Consider the following 19,882-nt stretch of genomic DNA (forward strand, 5'->3'; position numbering starts at 1 on the left):
AGGCACTATTTTTGTGTGTTGAACTCATGACTTTGGGATGGGGTTTGGAGAACTGGGGAGTGACAGTGGAGATGCTGTGCTTCTGGGCGCTGTATTATGGCTCTGCAGATGACTTTGAGTATAGATTCCACATGGTGGGATCAAATGGTGTGGCAAGAAATCCAAGGTGAGGATGCCACTTACAATTTTAGTGAAAATTTGAACATCTGAAAGGGGTATCTAAAGTTCTTCGTAAGTGAAAAATACTGATTTTGAAGGAACTCAGAAAAAGCAGCATGGATTTTTTTCTGGGCTGAGACATAGCCTGTAAGGTGTTGTATAAAGCAGTCAGAGGTGTCTGTGATTTGTGTTATGAGGAGATAATTTCAGGCCTTTCTGGATCAGTTCCTGTAGGTGGAAATTTTCTGAACGTGACATGAATGTTTCTCAGTTCTGCCATTCCTACCAGAGAGCACAGGAGCAGTGCTCTGTAGGTTCACGGATCCTGGTTACAAACATCCCCACAATGCCCGTGTTCCTAGGTAGCTGAGTTTCTGGGCAACTAAAGAGCAGAGATGTGGCTCAAATCAAGTCAGTGAGCTTTTAGCAGAGCACAAAATAGGATGAAGACATTGCCATGCTCCTTAGAACATGCTGGTTATAAGCAAGAGTGAAAACTTGTGAAAACATTTTTCAACCCCTTCCCGAATTACTTCAGTGCATTTGGTGATTTGACCTTGATGAGAATCTTTTACATGTATTGCATATTCATTGCATACAGATGATGGCCTAACACATGATTTCTGCAATTCTTGTCACAGAATATTCCTATACCAACTCTAAAAGCTTTTGCAGAAGCACTGAAAAACAACGCATATGTGAAGAAGTTCAGCATAGTTGGGACCCGGAGCAACGACCCTGTTGCTTTTGTAAGTACTGTGAGCTCATTGTCCCAGTGTTGTGACAGGAACTGTTCCCAGGCAAGGTATTTTCAGCCTTATTGACTGACTGCTTCTACACCTTGTGTTGTGTTTGGCACATTCCACACCTCTGGCTGTTTGCTAGTAATTCAGTTTCAGGAGCATTGCAAGCAACAGACAGGCTTTGGTTCCTTCACTTCATTTTTCATCTATGGAGGTTTCAGTCCTTTAACCATGCAGTCCTTTATTTCTCCTCTAGGATCTCCTGGAAAAGGAGCATGAGACAACAACTGATGTCCTCGTGGCATCTTCTAAGAGCAGTTTGTCTCTGGAGATTTGTTTCTGTTGGTACAAAGGTGTGCACACCTGCTGCTCCCCTCACACAGGTCTATTCCAGCTGTCTCTCATGTGTTCTTTGCACAGACGTGTGCAGAAGCAGGACTCTGCATCTCCTAATGTGTGGCCTCTGTAGGTGATAAGGGGTCTTTCTGGCTGCTGGAGTGATCTTAAATATCAGTGGGGACACAGGGAGGAGCCAGTCATTCTGCCTGGCCTTCCTGCTGCCTTGCGGGCTGCATCTTTGCATCCTTCTCCAGCACCATTGCAGTCAGCTTTTGCTCTTGGTCACCCAGGTTACCCCTGCCTACCTCCACACACACACACACACACACACACACACACACCAGTTTCCTGCTAGAGAAAGAAACTCTCTGGAGGGCAATACTGCTCCTAAATGAGTTCAGGCACTCCGGACTGGGGAGATTGCCTGTGCAGGCAGGACAGGTGCTGTGTCAGAGCTTGAGGGTGCTGTGCTGGGCTGGGGGAGCTGTGGGGCTAAGTGCTGTGGGTGCAGATTAGCCCTGCCACGTGGTCATCACCTTCTAGTCCTTCAGCTTCACGTAGGTGAATCCTCCCTTGCAGTTTATTTGAAGTGACATGATCTGATCAGGTCTGGGGTGTTACGAGCATTCCAGCCACTTCTGGTCTTACCCACTAAGGAGGCAAAAATTATTAATATGGCTGCTTGGGAGGACACTTTGGATGTGGAGATCCCTTGTTCAAGACAGATGCTCCTCTCTCTGCATGTTTTAATGGGAAGCATCTCAACCCTGTGCAGTGCAGGGAGGGCCAATGCTGGTCAGCATCCTTGTCATACCATGCTGGCTTGAGAGGAGGGACAGATGAAGCTGTCACAGGGCAGCTGCAAGGTATCACCTTTTGGGGTAGCCCCAAGTGCTGTCCATGCCAAGTTTTGCTGTGGCCTCCAGCAGGCCCATGTTCAAGCATCCCCCTGCAGCAGGAGGGAGCCCCCTTCACTCCACATAGAGCACTTCCACCTGGTGGCAGTGAAACTGCACAGCGTGTAGGATGCTCCAGGAGTACTCTGGAGGTGAGGGGGGCTGAAGCTCTGCTGCCCTGTGGTGCTCTGCCCCTCCTGTCTGACTGCCAGCTCCTCCTGCCCACCTCTGTCCACAGGCCCTGGCAGAAATGTTGAAGGTCAATAGCACACTGAAGAGCCTGAATGTGGAGTCAAACTTCATTTCTGGGTCTGGGATCCTGGCTATCGTCGAAGCGCTCGAGGGCAACACATCGCTCGTGGAGCTGCGCATTGACAACCAGGTGAAGCAAGCGTGGGTGGCAGCTCTGCTCCGGGGAGCGTGGGGGAGCAGAGTGTGCTGTGACACAGAGCCTGGGGCAAGCACAGCTCCCTGAGAAACCCACAGCTTGAGGCAGCTGCGCTATGGGCAACTCAGAGACAGCTGACTGACTGAGAGACCAGAATCCTGGTTTCTACACATGTCCAGCAGCTGCTAATCTGTCCTAGAAATAAAGTCTTTGGGCAAAAGGACTTGTGGGAATGTCTGCTGGAGGAGCTGGAGCCTCTCAGTTGTAGCATGTGTACAGGAACAGGCCAGCAGCTTGTTTTACCAGCTCCAAGTCAGAAACGGACACGGGTCCAGAGAAAGATCTGCAATCTCCACCCCTTCCCTCTAAGTGCTTGCTCCGAATCACCCTCTAGCCTGAACCGTTTGCTTTTCTGTTTTCTGTTTTCAAAAGAGTCAGCCCTTGGGCAACAAAGTAGAAATGGAAATTGCAAATATATTGGAAAAGAACACCTCCCTACTGAAATTTGGGTACCATTTCACTCAGCAAGGTCCCCGGCTTCGCGCCTCCAATGCCATGATGAGTAACAACGACCTGGGTGAGTCAGGCTGGCCGAAAGCTGGGAAGCATGGGAGGGTCCTGCGGGCGATTCCTGGTGGGATTAGGGCAGAACCGTTCATATTAAAGATGCATATGAATTAGACTGTGCCTCTTGAAGGGCCTGATGGTGTTTTGCCCCTCAAGGAGGGCAGCCTTCACCAGCTGGTTTCTTACTGCGGCTGATGTCAGGCAGGCAGTGTTTCTTGCAGTTATAGTGGGTATTGTTAGGAAAGAACAAGGACAGCTGATGTGGTTCAGCAGGGCTTGTGATACAGCGTGTGGCACATGGGCTACGAGCTTCTAGCATTTGTGATTCCTGCCAACTGCTTGTCTTCCTCCAGCTTCATTCCCACTTTAACAAGGAGATGAAAACTAGTAGAGTCAAACTTGCACAGCAGTTAAAGTTTGGCCCATCCCCCTCAGCAAAACAAACTGCAACTGCTTCTAGGGATATGTGGGAAACCACATTGCTTTGAGTTATCTGTGTACCCTCAATGAAATGATTAGACGTGCTTGTGAAGCAAAATGTGGGCAAGGCTTCAAACTGCCATTTCAGCCAAAGCAAGTGGCAGAGCCTTTCCATCGCTTGGCTACAAGCTGCTGTAGAGCACTGGAAACCAGGCCAGCAGCGCTGAATGCAGCTAACACACCCCCCACGCTGTACACAGCAGCTGTCATATCAGGCAGGTGATAAATTTGTTGTGTTTTAAAAACAAATGGAAAAAATCAATCATGCTTCAGCTGGTACTCTGCTCCTAAGAAGCACAGCCAAGTTATGTGCCAGTTCTTCAAGGATCATACAAAGTACTCAGTACCTGGTCACTCCAGCACTGCACTGGGAAAGGCTTGCTATTTTGTCCTTTGGAACAGAGCATGATTTTTAATGACTCTGCAGCACCTGGCATGCAAAATAATCACCTCCAAGATTTACAGTCTAGTATTTTGATTGTTCCTGCTGTTAAGAGGACAAATTCAAAACTTATCTTCCATGTAAGAGTTGTGTATTTTACCTCCTTGGCCACTTAAGATCTGCATTTTTTGTCTGATTTGGTTCTTGTTTGCAGCTCGTATTCATCAGTCTGATGGTCTCCGGCAGTAGCATCTCAGCTGTACCCGGACAATGTATAAGTAAAAAAACCCTTTATTTTCCTCCCTGTCAGCAATAGCTCTCTGCTTGTGCTCCACTCCAGTGCTCTTGCCTATCAAGTGATGCTACCAGAACATGGTTTTGGTCTCACACCTTCTGTTCCCTAAGATGCTGTGTGTGAACCGACTGTGAAGGCTTTTATGTTCATCTTCATCAGCTAACTTCTGCATCCTCCTTACGTTCTGGGTTTTTTTTCCATGCCTTTCTTGGAGAGTCACGAGTGTAGGTGTCAAGAGGTATAAATCAATTTTTGGCTATGTTAACCATGATCAGAGGACTGGAGCCCAATGGCTTAGGTTAAGAGGAGATTTTTGAAATTTTTTTTTTTATTGAAAAGGCAGATTTAATTTGAAAAACCAGCAAAGGAAAAACTGTGACATCTGTTTCCTGCTGTCTTTCCATCAGTCAGATGATGAACTGGCTGAAGTCCAATTACAAAGACAAACTGTGAAATATCATTGATTACAAAATAAGGGAGGTAAGGCTGAAAGTAGCTGCTGGCCTTAAAAGTGCATAGGGAGAAAAACCTCATCTTCCTTGATTTTACTGTGTAAGGCTGTGCCTGCTGCTTAAGGCAGGAATTCAGAAGCTGATGCTATCCTGTTTCTTTCCCGGCAGAAAGTACATCTTTCAGCTCCTTTCTGTGGCTGTTAGGGCAAGCCTGCCATCCACATTATCCTGCTGCCATGACTGACTCCTCTTTCTCTTCTTTTTCAGTGAGGAAGAGAAGACTTGCAGAGGTGAATGGGCCTATTTTTCCCAAGTGCAGAACTGGAGTGTAGTTTCTGGCCATGGAGGTCATTCCCAGTGATCTGTGCTACACTGTGGAAATCGAAAGGCAATTAAGTGCCTTGACAGAGTATTTGTGGTGCCTCTGTTCTGTTTTATGCACTAACAGTTGAAACGAAATAGTGGCTGTAGTTTTTATGAAGATTTTATCCAGTAGGACTGTTGATGTTTTCTGTAGAGTTGGAAACTATTCAAGCCAACTTGTCAGTTTTATGCAACCTCAGTTCAGAGTACAATCCAGTGTTAAAGGGGATTAATTTTTCTATAAAATTCCTGCACGGTGTTTCATAGTTAGGATGTAGTATGCATGAATCAATGATAAAATTGTTTCACACAAATTATAGAAGTATTAAAAAAATACTTTATTTTATTTTATTTTTCAAAGTTGATCTCAAGTAACTACAGAGGAATAACTAGTTTAACAAGCACTTCTAACATCTGGAGACATGGCTAATTTCAAGAATTGTGAGTTACAATTTTTGCCAACATTTGCTGAATCATTTGAGATGCTGTGTCAAATGCATCCCAGTGTTTCTTACAAAAAAACTGATCTCCACCCCCGACTAAATGGAATTTAAGGCCACCAAATATAAAACAGAGTCTCAAAAATCAAGTGGTTTAGATGGGTGAATATCCTTCAATCCCATGCACATGTGAAGACAACACTCAATCTTAGAGACGGCCAAACTAATCAGCAAATGACAACCTTCTCTTCTATTCCTCACTCCCTTCAGTTTCCTAGTGTTAAAAGTGTTTGTCCAGACACTCACTGCACACAGGTCACAATCTCTCCCTTTGCTGTTTTGTCTAGATGACCATGTCCATTAACTAAATTTTGTTCTGCTAGGAATTATTTCTCTTACTGCTGTCCCTTATGTCCACATAAATGCAAGAATAAATGCTGTGCCCTAAAAAAGCTGTGAAGTGAAATACCCCAAATCTGAACTTACACTACGTATGATCTCACAGCTGTCAGTGTACACTCATCATTCAGCCTGGGAGGAATTCCCCACAGGCTTGTGGATCTCCCAGACCTGCAGCAGACTGGACCCAGCACATCCAAACCTCCCACTGTTAATGTGGGTGGGATCCTGCTCAGTAGAAGTCTCCACAGAAGAAGCACCTCTGTACCGAAACCTTAATCTTGGGCAGATGACACATCCTAGAAAATGTTCTCTCTTGCTAAAAATCTACCTTTACATGTCTGTTAGAGAGTGAAGTTTTTCAGCCTTTTACATACGTTCTGGCAAAAGTCCCAGAGATTTCTCCAGAGCTTGTGCACAAACACTGCTGATGATTTAGCTCTGACCAGCGAAGCAGAGGAACACTGTTCAGCAATGTGGGAAACATACTTGTTGCTCTCCAAATCTTAATAAATGGGCCCGTGGTGTCATATAAAACACTTCACCATAGCTTGTTTCCTCCACTGTGCAAGTTCTGTATCAGAAAATGAATGTGGAATAAAAATGCTTGAAGACATATTAAAATGAAAAAAACTGGCAGACTTAAAAAACTACCTCCTTCTATGTGCACTGTGAAGACTTTGAAATGACCAACTGAATCATCAAATTAGAGCCACACACTTTCAGCCAAGCCATGTACTTGGATTTGCATGACACAGGCTCAGCTCTTCTCTTGGTTTCTGAAGGTAAATGAATCTTATCCTGGAAAGCCCTGGTGGTACTAAGAAGCACAGACATGCAAGGAGATTAATCTCTTAGATTAAGGGAGACACCAGGGAGCGCTACCACATGGATACTGCTACCGCCCTTAACAAAAAAAAGATAGTAACTTAGTCCTGTGTTTCACTGTAGCAGCATCCACATTAACCTTGCAGCCCAAAGGTCTATTAAGCTGTCAGGATCATCCCAGGTTCCTTGGCTGATCCTCACAGAGCTGTTTTGCTGCAGGATGCATCTGACAGCTGAGGGTGGTGCAGCAGAGACAGGCACTGCTGAGGCATCAGGCCGTGTGTAAGCTGTAAGCTGTGCAGCAATGGAGCTACAAAATGGTGATACTTAGGAGCACATGTATCCCTGTTTGCAAATCTGGCCCAGCAGCTCCCTGGGAAAAGGGAGGAAAAGCCATCTGGTGACTGCAGCATCTGGGAGTCACAGCCCATCCTGCTGAAAACTCTTCCCTCTCCTGGAGCACACGTGCCTTCTCCTGGAGCACATGTGCCTTCTCTCAGGCGTTACCACTGGATGCCAACACATAGCTTTTCACATGCCAAGTCCTTATTTGTATTAATCTGACAAAAAAACCCCAGAAAACAGGATAGAGAGCCCCTTATGGGCTAACTTGCAAGAAGCAGGCTAAAACAGTCTCTTATCCCCTTCTCTGCTCCCTGCAGCAGAGAGAACATGGCTTTTTGGGACTCCATCTGTACATCTCAAATCCTTCTCCTCCCTTACCTTAGTGCAGCAAGGACAAGGAGAGGCCTCATGGCTCCCCTGTGCCTTTGAGGTAGAATCTCCAGCTGCGAGGAGCTCTCAGAATTGTACCTTGTAGCCAGGTCTACCATGTGGCAGACCAGCTAGTTTCAGTGTTTATCTCTGCAGAATTAAGCACCTCCAACATAGAACGTGAAGTGTTTTTGTGCAGTACTTAAAAAATTACATTGGAAGCACTAGAAGTTATTTACCATAGACGCTTCAGAAATTTACATACAAAATAAAGTTGTTGCCATCTTGTACTGGTAAGTGATACAGAAACAGGATTACAAATTGATTACAGTGTTCCAGACCTGCTGATAGACTGAATTACAGAATTGTGTTCTTTTTAGCCTAACACAGGAAGATCATGGGGCACTCCCCCATCAGTACTTTAGACCAGACCTGCAAGTAGAGCTTGCATGTTCCTTCACAAATACTCCAGTCCTCAAAACCACAGAGGTTATCCAGCCAGCAGGGACTGGGAAGCCAGGGAGACATGGGCACTGCTCAGACTCCTGCTGAAGGTGCCTACTGATGGGAATTACCTAATTTCTTCTCAAGGATGGGTTGTGCACAGGTTTACTATTAAATAGTATCCTAGAAAGATTGCCAAAGCTCCTAAGCTCCAGGGTTTTGCCTTGTTAATGGAATTGTTATGAGGACAGCTGGTACACCATTGATTTCACGGTAGCAATACTGGAAGCAAGAAGAAATATTTGTCATGGCTTTAATGGAACCAATGCCCATGTATTTAATTTGCTAGTCAAGCCAACAATGAGGCCTTGCTGAATTAATAGCACCATGGGAGAAAGGTACAATCTCTATGAAAATAACATAGCCCTGACATTAAGCAACTGCAGAAACCTAAGAAACTATTTTCTTGCTTTTAAAAACATTTGCCAGTTAAAAACCCCAAACCTAGGGACTCTGATATCCCTATGACTTACTGTTTAGTTCCCAGAATGACAGTAAATTTAAAAGACATTTTTCAGTCAAGACACATCTTCCATGCTATTAATAAATCCCTTCTGTACATTCTACAGCATCAAGCACACAATACAGCACATGGAGCAGTATTTTAAGCTCATCTGCTGTAGGTCCCTTCAAAGACAATTTCTCCACCAACAAGTGCTGGAAATTGCATAAACATCCTGCAGCTTTTAAAAAACCCAACTCATGTTTAAAAAGCACAAATGCTTCCCAGAACTTGAATTATTTAACCTGGATAAAGGATCTTGCAGTCTTTTCATAGCTGTTGCTGACATTTATGCAGACATGCATCACTTCCAGTGCCATGATGCTGGTATTTTGACAGTCTCTGTGCTCCCCTGTTTGTGTAGTTGTTTCAACATGCTTCAAGCTGTTAGGTGTTTTTAGTGCAAGCAGAGCTGAGCCCTGCCTATTTCATACACTGACAAGCTGAGGGGAAAAAACAGCTCCCAGGGCGACTGAGCACTGGAAAGAAGATGAGGTTTGCTGTTCATCCTACAGGTCACACAAGTATGGCTAGGCAAACAGTGTCTCTGGGCCTTTGCTCCAGCTCCTTATGCTGCCTTCAGCCAGTTTTACAGGAGTTAAGCCAGTAATTTCAGGTAACATTACCTTGCCTCTCACTGCTATAAAGCAAGAGATGCAGGTCAATGGCGTGCATGTGGACTATATCTTCAGGATCCAATCTGGTCTCATACCCATACCAAACTGATAAATCTGCTGTTTGTACACCTTACTACAAGCTACTGAAGCAGATGCATGGTCCTTGGAGAGGTCAGATAGGTTGATCTCCACACAGGAAGAAAAAAATGGAATTGTTCTTGAATTCCTTCAGTTTCTTTTGAACTGTGAGCAGCTCTGTCACATTGCAGATACTCTGCTTCAAAATCCCCATGGTAAAGGCCACACTACAAGACTGTACCCAGAGAGAGGAATCCTGTAGTGCTGGTGATGAATTGGGCACTCTGGTAATTTACGGGCAAGTAATGGATGGTTTTCAGGGCATATTCTATGTTTAAAGGCAGCATATGAGCAAGACTTTCCAAGCTGACATATTTTCATAATTTCCAAACCTAACTGGTTAATGGATAGAGATCTGGTTACAGAAGCCCTCTACACGAGCACGTGCCAGATTAACCAGTGAAACAGCTTAATCTTTTCCTGTGTCCAGCATCCTTGGTGAGACAGGTTCAATGGGCACCCTTGGCCGTCTCCTTGTACATTCACATTCCTCCTTAAGTACCTGTCCTGAAGCCCTTGAAGTCACCTTGAGCTCCTTCTCTTGACAAACAGGACAGCAAGCTGTAAGACCTTTGTTGCAACAACTTGGACATGTCAGGACAAGCTGCCGGCAGTGCTGACTGGAACAAAGTTTATACTGGTCCCACAGCACCCCACAGTATCTGCATGCTGGAGGGAGGAGGAAAAAAAAAAGGTTAACACCAACACTGCTCTGGCTGCTCCCTTGCAGAGGGCTTGCCAAGGCACCCTGGGGCTGCCAGCTCTCATTTAAGAGGCCACTGTCTTGCAGGTTTTTAATTCCTGTTTAGCTTGATCTTCTAGAATCTAGTTCAGTTTAGAACATTTTTGACACACTTAAGACAGTTTTCCCTCTGGAAAAGAAGGGAGTAGCTCACTAGTGCTTTCTCTAGTTCTGAATAGACAGATATAGAGATTCTTACTGATAAGAGAAGAAGAAAGACATGCAGGTGGCAACTAAGCCAGTATGCAGGAACGTCACCTGCAGAGGAAGGGGATGCCATAGAACTTCCTTCCATCTATAAATAAAGGCTTGTGCAGGCAGGATGCCATATGCAGCCCTGGTAGAGTCCTTCCAGAACATTATGGGTTTTAACTCTTTAACTGAAAGATACAGCCCAGTTTTAGCTGTACCAAGAAGGTGCATATCACAGCACTTCCCCTTGAAACTTCCATAGGGATGGCTGTTTTGTATCCAGAGTATGTTCTGTTTCCATACCAAGTCAGGCCCCTTCAAGATGTATAGAGTAAATGCAGAGGAGGAATGGGAGTAATGCTCGAAAAGTTACCAACTCAGAAAAAAAAATAGCACTGCTTCCTTAGAAAAAGGGCTGGAGCCAAATTCCAGCTACTTGTATCTGGCAACTGCTAGCAAAATAAGAGATTACTTAATTTGCAGTAATTGAAGAGCAATCCCAGCCAGAAGATCAGGCAATGGTTTCAACAGCTTCAACTAGAGGCCACTGAAATTCCATGGGATATAGAATTTCTTAAACATGAAAATAACAAATTGCTATAGAGCATAGGTGCCACTACTCTCCCAATACCTGGAAGTCTTTGTTGATATTCTGTGAGACTGCTGAAGCAGAGGACTGCTGGTAGCAGGAGAACTATTTAAGACTTTGGTCACTTGGCCAACCACAGTCTAGTCAGCACTGTGGGCTGGTGCTAACAATGGCTGTAGTGCTGGACATCTGCCTCCAAAGGTGCAGATGGCTCATAACAGAGCTGCTCTTCAGGGGATACTTCTTCTACTGCTCCAGTTTTAGTGAACTCTTGTAAGTGACCCCTTTTCCTCTCGTTTCTGTTTTACATGTTAAAGCACATGTAAAGCACACGTACATGTTTACATCTAGTGTTGGCAGTCATCAGGAGAAGTGACAGCACTACGAGATCAAACCAAGTATGAGGAAGAACTACACAGGCCAGTTTGCCTGTCCCTATCCTGCACACCTCTGGAAACGATTGCAATAGCTTCCCAGCCTTCTGCACTTACATTATCTAGTCCTACCTGAGATGACATCTTCATTGGAACAAATGGCGTAACGATCATCAAATACAAACAGCTTCCCCCTGTAGAATCCATCTGGAAACTCTTCTAGGTACTTGTGAATTCCACCTTTTAGCTGGTAAACCTCTCTGCACACTGCCTGTTTAAAGCATATTAGCAGAAAAACTGAAGGAGACCACAGCAGTGGTGGTGTGCCAGAGTTCCCAAAGCAAATGCTGTAAATGCCAGGGGTCAGTGAGAAGCAGCAGCCCCTCAGTGACCATCAGATGGCACCACGTGCAGCCACAGCTTTAGGCAGTGCCACCAGGGAGTACAGGGCAGCTCCACAATGCTGGCTTGCTGGAATGAACCCAACTCTTCATTTAATGTTACACTCAAAGGAAGCTGGTAGCCTCCTCACTTGAGGAAGGTCTGCTATATCACAGATCAAACACTTTTCGATCTCCATGAACTGCTGCTTTTTATTCAGTATTTATTTAGTTAACAGTTAGTAGAAGCAGAATTTCGCAGGGTTCACATTGATGCAGCTGAAAAAAGAACCCCAAGGTTTGAATCTCTGGAGAACCTTTGTGTTCTGTTTCCTTGATCCTTGGGAGAAGGATCCAGGAGAAGAGTGGGATGGAAATTTTAGAACACAATTAGAACAATGCACTGTGCTGAATTTAGTTCTGGGAAAAGCACTGACTGGCTAATTTTCACCACTGTGAGATGCTCAAGCTGTGCAGTAATGACCACAGAGCATAACCTAGACAGTCTGTGGAAACACTGCAAAGTATTTTCAAGCCCTCCTAAAACAGTCCTACAAATATCTCTTCTCAGGAAATGGGTTATATAATTATTTTCACTGCTGTGACACTAGTCCACACAGGTCATACTGAGCCACTCTCAACTATCCAGGTCCTTGACTGACAGCGTGAGACAAGCACATGTCAGAGGCATTTATCTCCCCACCTGAGCATTCTGCAGTTTGTGAACAGTAAAAATTCACCAGCAAGACAAAAAACAGGTGCCCTTAAAGCAGCCCCAACTCCCCAATACCTGTGCCCTCAGAATGACATCTTACCTTGCTCCTGAGGTAAGCAGAGCCTCTTTCACAGCGAATCCCTCCTGTGCAGTACATTAGGACACGCTTGTCTTTAAAAAGCTCCAGGTTTTCATCTACATAGCTTGGAAAATAGCTGAACTTCCTGATATCTGGAGCCAGACAGCCCTGGAAATGTCCCTGCAATTACAACAGATGGCCATGCAACTGGTTACAAGCACTGGTAAGGTCTGTGCCTCAAACCAGAAGAAGTAACAAACCTTTGGGTTGGAATATTCAGCTCACTGCAGCTGCTTCAGGCAGCTCCTCAGCTCATTTATGCATCAAAACATATGTTAAAATCTGTAGGAGGATTCTGGACACAGCAAGTCTCCTCATCAAAAGAAGACAGAGCTAAGTCAAACTTTCAGAGAGAAGACAAACCACAACAGTGCATGAGGGGTGGTGGCTGTGACAGCAGGATGCCCCTTTCTTTCTGACAGATGGGACAAGACAAAAATTGCTAAAATACATCCCTACAAATTAAGCTACTTCAAACATTCTCATGTTGTATGGACCTGTTTGCTTTCTTTCTGCCACACTGTATTAAGCACTTGGCCAGGCAGGCTCCATCCTGAGTTGCTGGGCAGGTCCTCTACTGCTTGTATCTAATATTCATTACTAAACTGCACTCTGTACACATTACAGTCAAGCTGGAGAATGTAATCTCTTCTACAGAAAGGTTACAGCCTCACAATCGTAAAATACTACACCCCAGCACCTGTAAAGAAGCAGGCAAGCAGCACTTACTATTTTACTTTCATAGAAGTTCCGACAGTCCAGCAAGATGGTATCACTTTGTCCTTGAGTGGCCTGAGACAAATACTGTTCTACTTCTCTATGAAATTCCTGAGGGGATAAATGGATTCCTTTAACAAAACAAAACAAACAAACAAACAAAAAAAAAAAAAAAAAAGGAGAAAAAAAAAAGGGGAGGGGGAAGAGAAGTGAGAAGCAGAACTATGAAACAATGTCACAAATGAGATCACTGATCCAGATTCTCCTCAGATTTCCAAACAAAACTTTTTTGTAATTAATCACAGACTTTTCATCCCAGCTCAATCAGCCAAGTTTATCCATGTTTGGCTTTCTACTGGCAAATGAAAGTTCTTCTGTTGTTCCCTACAATGGAAGAAGCAGCAGACAGCTACTTATCTCTATGATCTTTTGTCATCCCTCTGGCTACTCTTACAGCTGCAGAAGAGGGAGTGACATGTGCCACTTCTCTTTGCTCATATGTCATTACACTTCAAGGTGCAGAAATGCAATTTTTAATAAACTCTTCTTGATAACAATAGAAAATGTCCATAAACATGTATTACTTTCAGCACACTTTACATAAAGTTTCTCAATTTTCAGGGCTTAGAACTCTTAATCCACTGAAAAACTAAAAAGCTCAACCAGCAAAATCCTTTATTTATTAAAAAACACCCTTACAAGCAGCCTGCCAGAGTAATAGGAACCATCTCCATGAAAAGCTAGAAAAAGAGCAGGAAAAAGGGTAAAAAAGGAAAGAAATAGCCAAACACACAGCCCACAAACTACTAAAAAATGGGAACAAAAAATAATCCTCTTCCAAATCCACAAAAAGATGCTGTACAAGTTTGGCACCAACAAACCCTCTTGGTGGAAAAAAAAGCCCAAAGCTGCTCTGTTAATTGCTATTTGCTGTGCTCCTCTTACCACCTATGTAAGCATCCTTAAAGCAAATCCACAGCCAGAACACCTTATCAGGCGTAATCCACACTAAGCAGCTACAGTTAGCACAAAGCAAATGCAGCCAGATGGAGTTCATGCAGAACTTGGATCTGCTCAGTCCAAAAGGCAGGAGCATGGCTGTTGGCACCAAAACCAGTGAAGCCAAGTCAGCAGCCCCTACTGCTCCATGTCATTGGAACTCTCCCACAAAACCTGAAGCTAATTCTGAGGTTTTCTGAGGCAACTATACACCTGGCTAGCCAAAATCTAGGCCAGCAAATTCTCTGCACCAGTAGCTTTTGACTACCAGTAAGATATCAATTTCTGTATCTATTTATCCTGTGTCCTGGTGATTGTGCAAACGGAAGTATTTTTGATGAAGGATTTTACTCCTCACTCATCTCTCACCTGGGTGAGAGGCTTTATTTTTTTTTTTTAATTACATAAACTTACCAGTTTCCTTATAAGACACTATCTTTGGATCAATGCCCATAGGTACAATTTCTTTGAATACTCCAACTCGAAGGTCTGGGAAACAGTGAGCTCCTCCTGCACTGCTCTAGGAAATCAAACACAAAAAAACAATTCACCAAAATTTTCCAGGTATCAAAATTAAAATTACCCACTCACCTTAATTCTACAGATCATTAGAATATGAAAATATCTTTGTGGCTGAGGAAAAGAAGTGTCTTTCCTAGTAGTTGAAATCCACACTCTAAATCCTGAAGTTAAGGCAGTGGACCCCTAACATGACCTGGAAGTCTTAGGCCCAATGACTGCAGGTGAGACAGACAGCATTGGTTGGAAGTGCAGGGATGTAGACCAAATCTCAGTCAGCAACATGTTACTAGCACTTATTGTGAGAAAGTTGAGGCCCCTACAAAAACATGCTGATCCTGGCAGGAATATTAAATAGTGTCCTCCAGTAATGGATCCGGTTGCCACCTGCAGGCCCTGCAGTTCTCTCCATCCCTCTGGCAGAAGACACAAGCACAGCTGTGCCTGCAGTCGTGCTGTGTGAGAGGGGAGCTGCAGTGCTCACGCATGTGTGACGGACGTGTAAGGGAGGTCAGCCAGGCACAAGATTTCTTAACAGTGGAGGCTGGCACCTCCCTCTCCCCTCAAACTCAAGTGCGGGATTTCCCCTTCAGAAGTCCTGGTATGCCCTTTATTGGTAGGCACCCCCACTGCAGGCTACAGGGAGAGAGAATTTCTGCAGGGCTGAGCCTCAAACATGGCTCAGGCATCATCAAGTAAATAAACACTCAAGGAAAAGTGCAGCTGTGCAGCAGTGCTCCAACTATTACGGAAATCAAACACAGGAACTGTAGTGGCCACTGGGTATGTTTACAGCCCCAAGCACGGTTGTCACTCCTCTATCCCATGTCTTCATGGCACAACAACCTGAAAGCCTCACTCACTCGGGCATACAACATTCAGAAGGAACTGTGAGACAGCAAACAGAGTATTCCACTAATGCATGAACACTGATGCCCAGAGAGATCATGCAAGGTTGAAGGTTTTGCCAAGGTCTGGTAAAATTCCATCCCTGTTTTTTTTTTGTATCTACATAGGACTGTGACTAACACAACTCCTCCTGAAATTCAGCCAAGCATAACAGACACTTTTAAACCTAAGACTGAATCATCACTGCAGCTCAGCATGGAATTTGAGTTTTGCAAATTTCACTAACTCCTTTGATCTAGTTGTTTATGAAAAAATAATAGCATTCCCTGCAAATAAAATTGTGGAGAAAAGCTGCTGCTTAAGCAGCAGGTTTCCTTCCTTGCAGAGAAACCAGAACCTACAATGGTTGGCAGCCAAAGCCCACCAAAATGCCATACAGTGCACCAGCCACTGCTGCCCTCATCATCTGAGGACAGCAATCAGTACATATGCTTCAGCCAGGCACTAAGTGGAGTAGGAAGAAATCTCTTGAAAGTCCCTGTGTGTTTTCTCTGGAGGATACCCAATCCATGGAACTAACAGTGCGCCTATTTGGACACCAAAACTTTCATGAACCTAAGCCAGCAGTACTGCTTCCAGTCAAAGCAGGGTGAAGAGGACAGTGTGCAAACACTTTGCTGGGCTAAGCATATGTCACGATGCCTGCCCAGTCTGGAGTAAATGCTTGCTGCAGAATGGGGCTTAGGCACACTCCCTCACTCACCTGTAGTGGGGGGCTTTGCAGCTGCACCCAGAGCTGCCAAAGCTTGTAGCAGCTGCTAACACTGCCCATGGAAACTCCCAATTCTGGTAAAAACCAGCACAGATTATGGTTAAAATCCACCTACTCAGGTAAGTGGTGGGGGAGCAGAACTGGCAGAAGTAATACTAAGAAAGGGAAGAAAGGCTCTACTTATTTCTTGAAAATTAAATTACCTGCATTAACAATGTCTATGTAAAAATTGTTTTTTCATACCTTGAAATCCTCTTGACACAAAATGTTTTTGAACAAAGGCTGGGAAAGCATAACTTTAATGTAGAGACTGGTAGCTACTTTGCTTCCGCCAACTGTCCCATTAATTCCTTCTGAAGCAACTCGTACCTAGGAGGCAAGAGGAGAAGCTGGGGCTGAACCTTACTTACAGCAAAAGAGATCACAGCAAAATCAGCAAAATATGACTGGGTGACAAAGGGCAGGCACAGGAGCATGTTCAGAAAAGAGACTACTGAATCGGGAAGGACAATATGGTTAGAATGAAGTTGAACATAAAGACAATAAATAGAGAAAAACCCTCAACAATCCAGTAATCATTTCTCAGCCATTTTAAAAGAATCACATCAGGAGAGTCAGAGAAGTCCACTCACTAAAAGGAGAAATGCTGTATAAACAGAGAAATTGCTGTCTGCAAATCCTGCAGTCAGCATTAGAATTCCCACTGGAAGTTGCCTCAGAAAGAACAATAGGCTTGTGCTGCATGACTCACAGCTAAAAAAGAAAATGTGAATATGCATAACATTGTATCTAATATTAAATTTCGGGATGAGTCATTTTATCTCCAGCACTGACAAATGAACAAAATCTCTGAAATGGGGATGGGGGGAAGGGGGAAAGACTGAATATAAGAAGCAAGGAAAAAACCAACTGATTGGGAAGGTGAATGCTGTATCTGTCTTGGATGAAATGGAAAAAAAAAAGAAGAGTAACTGGAGCAAAACACCAACTACCAGACAAGACAGCTGAGCAGAAAAAGAAGTGAATCCATGATGACACTTCACCCCCAGACCTGTGCTGATGCACCACTGGCAGAGAGCAAGAAGCTACTTAGGAAGACAGATAAAAGGAGATATCACAGATAAAAGGAGCCTCCTGCTCCACATTGCCCTCCTTCTCCCCACAGATATCCTGGGAACATCAGCTTTGTGAGGTAAAATTCCCCTTCTCCCAGAGCATCCACAGGCCAGCTACACAAGCAACTCATGTTGTTGGTCCAGCCTGCCAGGAGTGAAGAGAACAGACTGTGCAGGAAAGAGAACTGCTACATCATGGAGTGGTCTAAGGTGCTGGCTGCTCACACCTAATTCCTGACAGTATGGTTTGCAGGCTGGCGTAGCCACTCTGTCGGGGAGCCCAGTGTGCGCTGACGAGGAAGGACAACAGGTGACCAGCGCAGGTGACCAGTGAGTGGTCACAGACACATGCTCTCCCTCCAGCTGCGTTGTGCTGTGCTGCAGGTGCCCTTCAGCCCCAGGATGCACCCAGCCTGCTAATGCCAGCTGAGACACCTGCATGAGCTCCCTGCTGACACTGGTGATAAAGCCACTTTCATTGCCTTGCCTTTATCAAAAAACACATCTTTATAGAAAAATGCGCATTTCTCATGTGAATATCCTTTCTGGTTGATGGCAGGAGTGATAAAAAGACTCATTTTCCCATTTCCATATGTAAAACTGATGGAAATGGGGTAACCCTTGCAAGGACAGGGTCTGCACTGTGTGCTGCTTGTCAGGTTCACTCAATGCCACACAGCCCAAGGTTCCCTGCATCAAAAAGAATTTAAGATTATCTGTATTTCTTTTTCTTTGTTGTGATAGCTCTTAAATAGAATTCTAAAAGATACTTTACCAAGTCTGAGTGCCTCTCTTAATGGGATCACAACAGACTAGCACTTTGTGGTGCAAAATACAGCTGGTTCTCCACATAACACATCACCCTACACTAAATAAAGATGTGTAGGTTTTCCTTAAGAACAGAACCACTGCTTCAAACCTTACCTTGCCAGTGAGATGTAGATGCTGACACAAGGCCTTTTGCCAAGCACAGAGTTTCTCTGGATCCCTCACCTCACAGTAACAGTAATAGAGAAGTACGTCTCCCACCTGGCTGCCCACAGCATGGCAAAGGTAAGCAAATAGAAAAAGAATGTTAAGAAAGAAAAAAATTACACTATTAGCAGTAACCATTCAGAAAGCAGACAATTTTATTTTGGCAGATCCCTCAAACAAACTTTGGAGGGATTAGCACTACTGTATTTCAAACAGAAGGAATCTTAACCAAAAAAAGCTCCCACACTTCTAATTCTCGAGTCTAGTTACAAAGTGAACTTTGTACTCTCACTGCCAGTGGCCTACCATATGCTCTCCCCACACACAGAACACAAGAATTGCTGACTTTTGTGCACACAAGCAAGACATTAAATGCTTGCTTTGCCAAAATGGCACTTGCTCAAGCACTTGAGCTGTTTAAATTTAAAAAGCCAAAGCTTTTTGTGAGATTGCGTGTTCCCACATTTTGTGCAGCACAAGCCGAACTCTGTCACAGTCAGAAATGTTTATTGTGAACCTCCTTCATAACTAAATGAGCCCTTCAGGAACCTGAACGAACAGCACAAAGGAAGCCGTGCAGAGCATATCCTGCTGTTCTGCCCTTCTCTGTTGCAGTCCTTCCTTGCAGATCCAAGCTGTGAAATAACACCCAAACAGGCCTGCTTTAGCAATACAGTATGATATAGTTCGGATAGTTCTATCCACCATTAAAAACAGCAAGGAATCTAACACTTTATTATAAACGATACTCAGAGGATCTGAAGATCCAGAAGAATGTTGGGGAAGACTCTTCCTGTATCTTAGAAGGGTCGCTTGACTGCATCTCATAGGAAGTACTATTGGCAGACGGTGACATACAGCCGCGTACTCCGGGAGCTCCAGAGCGTTGAGGGGCTCCCTTACCTCGTCAGGTCCTCCTGGCTGACGTGGCTGGTGTCCGGGAGCGTCCAGGATATCTCGGGGCTGCTGCAGGAGTGCCCGCTCGGCCGGGCCGCGCTGCCCGGTGGGCTGCCCGCGGCCTCCGCCGGCCCCGCGCCGAGCCCCGCCTGCCGCCCCACGTCCCCGGAGTGGTGCAGGGCCACGTGCCTGTGGATGCCGGGCAGCTCCTCGAATGCCTGCCGGCAGCATCGCCACCGCACGCCCTCTCCGCCGCCGGGACACCGCGACGCGGCCGGCACCTCCTTGGCTTTGACGAACAGGGAAAAGGCCTGGAACGCACCGCGAGCGTCCGCGTTACCGAGGTTACAGCGCCGCCGGCCCCGGCCCCGCGCCGGCCCCGACCCCGACCCACCTTCCTGCGGGCGGCCGCGCGCTGCTTCCTGCCCGCCGCGGCCCCCTCGGCGCTGCCCCGCGGCGAGCCCGGCCCGGGCGGCGCCGCCTCGCCCGGCACCATCTCCGCCTCTCCGCCGGGAAGCGCCCGCTGCCCTCCTCCTCCACCACCACCACCACCACCACCACCACCACCACCACCACCACCACCACCACCACCACCACCACCACCACCACCACCACCACCTCCTCCTCCTCCCCCTTCTTCGGGGCTGCCCCGGAAGGGCTCGGGTTCCTCAGGGAAGCGGGCGGGAGAGGCCGTGCCCGCCC

At 45.5% G+C, this 19,882-nt stretch overlaps 2 protein-coding genes across 4 annotated transcripts in view; one reads left to right on the forward strand and one right to left on the reverse strand.

The window, feature by feature from the left end:
• TMOD1 (tropomodulin 1) overlaps window positions 1-6,442 on the forward strand; it is a 26,990-nt gene extending 20,548 nt beyond the window's left edge. For 2 of the 3 annotated variants that reach the window (XM_063180191.1, XM_063180190.1), the window contains exons 7-10: window positions 801-908; window positions 2,376-2,519; window positions 2,958-3,102; window positions 4,969-6,442. In XM_063180191.1, coding sequence (XP_063036261.1) covers window positions 801-908; window positions 2,376-2,519; window positions 2,958-3,102; window positions 4,969-5,033 — 462 coding nt within the window. In that variant the 3' untranslated portion in view covers window positions 5,034-6,442. Of the gene's footprint in view, window positions 1-800; window positions 909-2,375; window positions 2,520-2,957; window positions 3,103-4,168; window positions 4,233-4,968 lie in introns of all 3 variants that reach the window. The other variant, XM_063180193.1, reaches the window with a different exon arrangement.
• TSTD2 (thiosulfate sulfurtransferase like domain containing 2) lies at window positions 5,379-19,676 on the reverse strand. The gene is made up of 9 exons (XM_063180189.1): window positions 19,575-19,676; window positions 19,187-19,491; window positions 18,233-18,341; window positions 16,437-16,562; window positions 14,468-14,573; window positions 13,067-13,185; window positions 12,299-12,457; window positions 11,236-11,374; window positions 5,379-9,875 (listed from the first exon to the last, which is right to left on the reverse strand). Exons 1-9 carry the CDS (start codon window positions 19,674-19,676, stop codon window positions 9,616-9,618), a joined length of 1,425 nt encoding a protein of 474 aa, XP_063036259.1. The 3' UTR covers window positions 5,379-9,615.
• Window positions 19,677-19,882: the final 206 nt, after the last annotated feature.

Source organism: Melospiza melodia, chromosome Z, assembly GCF_035770615.1.
Source record: "Melospiza melodia melodia isolate bMelMel2 chromosome Z, bMelMel2.pri, whole genome shotgun sequence".
Lineage (NCBI taxonomy): Eukaryota > Metazoa > Chordata > Aves > Passeriformes > Passerellidae > Melospiza > Melospiza melodia.

Bases quoted from the DNA above. Each gene is read 5' to 3' on its own strand.
- TSTD2 (XM_063180189.1), bottom strand. From the start codon at position 19,676: ATGGTGCCGGGCGAGGCGGCGCCGCCCGGGCCGGGCTCGCCGCGGGGC. The intron at 13,186-14,467 runs GTAAGTTTATGT...GTTTTGTTAAAG, and splicing joins AGTGTCTTATAAGGAAACTG to GAATCCATTTATCCCCTCAG. The intron at 9,876-11,235 runs GTAGGACTAGAT...TCCTCCCTCCAG, and splicing joins CAATGAAGATGTCATCTCAG to CATGCAGATACTGTGGGGTG.